The sequence below is a fragment of the Mastacembelus armatus genome, chromosome 7, assembly GCF_900324485.2.
Source record: "Mastacembelus armatus chromosome 7, fMasArm1.2, whole genome shotgun sequence".
NCBI classification, from domain to species: Eukaryota; Metazoa; Chordata; class Actinopteri; order Synbranchiformes; family Mastacembelidae; genus Mastacembelus; species Mastacembelus armatus.
The window spans coordinates 18,299,085-18,303,687 of record NC_046639.1 but is presented as its reverse complement, the minus strand read 5'-3'; the positions used below and the strand labels follow the sequence as shown (position 1 = coordinate 18,303,687).

At 39.0% G+C, this 4,603-nt stretch overlaps 1 protein-coding gene across 2 annotated transcripts; it reads left to right on the top strand.

Annotated features, from left to right (window-relative positions):
* The first annotated feature begins 260 nt into the window (after window positions 1-260).
* LOC113146034 (uncharacterized) lies at window positions 261-2,803 on the top strand. Of its 2 annotated transcripts, XM_026333238.1 has the most exons (4): window positions 261-729; window positions 1,191-1,460; window positions 1,737-1,790; window positions 2,384-2,803. In XM_026333238.1, exons 1-4 carry the CDS (start codon window positions 271-273, stop codon window positions 2,420-2,422), a joined length of 822 nt encoding a protein of 273 aa, XP_026189023.1. In that variant the 5' UTR covers window positions 261-270; the 3' UTR covers window positions 2,423-2,803. The 2 variants fall into 2 exon arrangements, with proteins under 2 accessions (XP_026189023.1, XP_026189024.1); XM_026333239.1 differs by lacking the exon at window positions 1,737-1,790.
* The last annotated feature ends 1,800 nt before the right edge of the window (window positions 2,804-4,603 follow it).

The window sequence follows — 4,603 nt, the reverse complement described above, 5'->3', positions numbered from 1 at the left end:
ATGCACTTTCTCATCAACGGTTCTTCCATCACATATAACCCACTCTGATAAAGGACCAGTGTTTAACCACACAGCCACACTGTAGGTTTCATCTACTTAATGTACAGGCTGAACATACTCAACTACTGACAGTAACGAAGTACAGTACTTTACTGAGGGAGAACATGCTTACAGTTTCGCAATCATAAAAAGAGGAAAAACATTGTTTTGTCTTGATATATATATTTGAGAGGCTGTCACTGCGGAGCAGATGAAACACATTCTTCAAAGATGCAGGCCATAGCTGCTCCGCTGCAAAGTTTCCTCAGTAAAGAGAATGCCAATGTGTTCTTTTTCAGCGCCGCAGTTTTTTCATTTCATGTATTTGAGAATGAATTTCCATGCACTTGTGCGCCACAAGTGACCTACTGCATGGTTTACATGGTGTTGCCGTTTTTTATCGTAACTTTCTTGATGCTGTCGACGGACCTGCCTTTTCAGAGAGCATGGAAATTCATGATGCCAACGTGTTCTTGTCATTTCCGTGGTCTATTGTTCCGGCGCACAGTCAGGGCAGTTTGTGTTGGTTTGCTGTGGCCTGTGTCTGTGCTGATAGATTCAGAATGGTATGTCTGCTGTTGCAACCCCAATAGTAAGAGTGTGCAAGAATTACAGTGCAAAAGCAAGGTAGATGTCACATCTGAAAAGGAATCTGTCATCACTATCGCAGAAATGAAAATGGATTCAAGGGTAAGTTTTTTTTACTTAATACTTCTTAATATTTAATACTTGTTTCCTTCCAATAACATTCTAGCAGCCTGGACACATGGTAATGGTAAGTAATCACTGCTGAAAAAGAAAAAACAGAGAAAAAAAAGATTAAAGACATCATTATGATCATTAAAATCACTATTTTGATATGTAGGAACCACATCCTGAGCTCCCATGCTTTGTTTAAATCATGCTGCCAGTTTAAATCTTTTTCAAACAACCATTTTAGTCATGACTCACATTAATCATCTCACTCAGCCTTTTATATCAAAGAGCACAAAGTTCCAGTGGATAATAAAAGCACTGTTAGCTTTTCATTTCTAAACTGAAGATTAAATTCCAGGATTGTGTTTTCTCAGAAGAGCAGATAAAGTAAATGCACCAAGTTCTTTTCCTGTGAATATCGTTTCCTTTCCTTGACCCTCTCTCTGTTTTCACAGCTCTATGGCATAGCTGTGCTCTTCCTCATCACATTCGTGAGCACTGTTTTGCTGCAGAGCTGGAAAGGCTTCGCCGATAAGTGTTGTTCCAAATGCTGCGGGAAAGACGTTCAAGTGTACGAGCTGATCCTGGAGGTGGGGGATGATGTCGTGACAAAAAAACAGAAGGAGGACTTATCAGAAAAAATCATCGAGGGCATTAAGCAGGGGAAATGGGGAAACAGTTTCAACGTGGTTGAAGGGTTCATCAAAGACTTAAAAGAAGAAAAGGTAAGACGCATTTTCCTTCTTCAGGTCATGTGTTTATATAAGGTCTTCAGGTTTACATTTAGAGATGAAATGTGATGCATTTACTCCCTTTCTTCTACAGATTCTGTTGGTTTGCTTAAATATTTTGAATTTAGGAAGAAGGTTTATTTTTAGAAAAACTTTTTATTCCACTACAGAATCTCTAATCTTTAAGTTTGTATTATCACTTTTTTTTTACAGAAGCTTTGAATATAGAGTTGAATATAAAATCTGAGTCAGAGTATAAAATCTTTACAGAAAAAAAAGAGTGAACATGAGATGGCCGAGCGTCCACCCAGCACAACCTCAAGTGTAAGTGGAAACTGAAAACATGCAAATGCTTGCCTGGTAATGTCTCTGTTTGTGTCTCTGATATGAACAATCCACACCAGGACAGCAGACAGATGGGAAGTTACATCCATGACTTGAAAAATTCTCAGGAAATTTCACATTAAAGGCCTGTACAGACTGATGAGTATGTGATATACACAGATGTCACTAGAGGGCGCTGCAGCACCAGTTTTTACTCCAACCTTCATCTGTCGACATTAAAACTTGCTCATGTTAAAGGTCTTGCTCTAAAAATAAAAAAATACAAACTGTTTCCTTAAACTGAGAAGTTGAAAATCCATTGAAACTTCCCCTTTCTGTTTATGCCATTTAACACACTGATCCATTTTTTTTCACATTTCACTACTAGTCCATTTGGCTTCTTCAGTCTAAGGTAAAGCTGGTAGGCTCAGCCTCTAGATAACTTCACCTGGATAACATGTTTCTGTTGTTAGTACCGTTAAGTAAGTTAAGTACCATTAAGACTTTAGTAAAGAGATGATGTATGTTGTGAGAAAATACCACCATATTCTGATAGATTGTCTAATAATTTGTGCCTTTTTTTCCCCAAACAGGACAATCCTGAGAGCAGCAGCCAGCAGCAGCAGGGGTAACCTGTCAAACAGTGTTAACAGCCTGTCGTCATTTATCACCACTTTTATCAAACAGCGGCTGGATGTAACATCTGTTCACCGGAATGCATCAAAAGCAGCTGTTTCTCTGCTCAAGTTTAATTAAAATGATGATTATTCAGTTTTCACACAATCCTCAGCAGAACCACTTAAAGCCTTAAAAACCTATATGAATCTATAAAGGAAGTGTTTGATCAATTTCATTTTCACCCTCTTACTGATACAGAATTTTAATAAACCGATCATCTTGTTTTTAACCTAACATAACCAAAGTTCTTTTAACATTAGATGAGTAACTTTATGTTTGAATGAATTGTCAAATGAATTATGTTCGTAAGAATAAAATATTCAAAAACAGCTGTACACCTGTGACATGTTCTTTTCTGTTGCTGTGTGGTCAGGTTTCTGTCATTAGAACATCCAAAAGCACCAAAAACATCTGGTTTTACTGCTGTTTGGCAGCAGCAGAGACACATCCGAAGCATCTGTTGTAAACACTGGCAGAGCTAGAAATTTTTGCATGGGGGGCAAAGGGGGATGGGGGTTGGATTGCAGTAAAAATACAATTCTACTTTAGTGGACATAAGATTCACTAATATCCATCCATCCATTACGTCATCACCTACACCTGCTTATTCCTATTTAGGGTCACAGGGATCTGCTGGAGGCTAGATTCACAGATATATTTGTATAATATATTTATTCTTACATTATATTAATAAAACACTTCCCAGGTATTTTTCATCTTGGACAAAAGGAACAAAATCAGTGTGGGGGATGATCTGGGGTGGGAGAGCAGCTATAGTGGGGAACACCCTACAGTGCTGGGGCAGGTGCCCCCACCCCTTCCCCCTGTAGATCCACACCTGGCTGTAGATATCTCTGCTCAAATCAGAGCTAACAGCAGTTCATGCTAGCTTGCTAGCCTGCAGCACACACCAGTCAACAGTCCTCCAGGTCAAGGTGAACTATGGATGGTGATATTTCCCCAGTGATGGAACTTCTGCTCTGTTCGTTCGCTGGTGCAGTCAGAGAGGGGGGCAGTCACACAGAGTTTATTTGAAAACTTCAAAAAGATTTGGGGTTTTGAGAAAACATTCAGGGCCCCAGATGCCACGGACCTTCACAACACTGATGTCAGTTTCCACCTGTGGAACAGTAGCTGCCACATGGTTCCAGTGAAGGAAAAGATAACATTGGTTCTATCCACAAAGTCACAGGGCCCTGACCTCATCCTGATCCAGCACGTTTGGGATAAGCTGGAGTACAAGAATCTGCATTACTGCATTCAGCAAAAAAAAAAAAAAAAATCTGACATTGTTGTAATTTGCAGCAAACTTTTTAGAATAAGTTTATTTTTACACTGATAAAAAAAAATCAACCAGTCGATCAGTTTGTGCTGGAGGAAATGAACAAAACCAGATTGTTTCCTTGCATTTCAGTGTAAAATAACATGATCTGAAGATTAATGTCAGCTCTAAAAACCACCAGCCTTACCTCCCAAGTTATCTGTGTTTCCATGGTAACTATCAATAACACCTGCTGAAAACCAGAGTAAAACAAAAAAACAACACAAAAAAAAAACTCAATCTGTGGTTTGTTAACTATGTTGTGTAACTAATAACATTTGTGTTATTGCTTCACTCATCACTCAGGCTGAAGCTGCTCGACCCTGTGAGACTGTCAGAAGCTCCAGAACCAGTCTGTAAGTACAGACCTCGACTTTATTGTTTCAAGTTTAAATTCAAGTTTGTTGCCTTCTGTATAAAAACCACAGTTATGGATGCGACGAACACAGTGTGAACGTAAAGTACAAAAACCTCAAAATTGATCACAAAGTTGTAACATGAAATAAAAAATATATATATAAAATATACAGGAGATGATAAAGATAAAGATAAAGATGTATGCGATATACATGTCTGTCTTTTCTTCTCGTTTACTTTCCTTCCGCAAGCCTCTATCATATTTACGTTTTTATCACCGCTCTTATCTTTAATTTCTCTCTTTCATCACTTTCCTCTTTAACTTCCTGCCCGCAGCCCTCAGCTGCTCTTCCTCTCGTTTGTCTCCTCATCCTCACCGCACGTCACCCAGACGACGGGCGTAATCGCTCTGCGTGTCATTACTAGATGAGTTCAAGTATTTCAGCAAGTGAGTCTT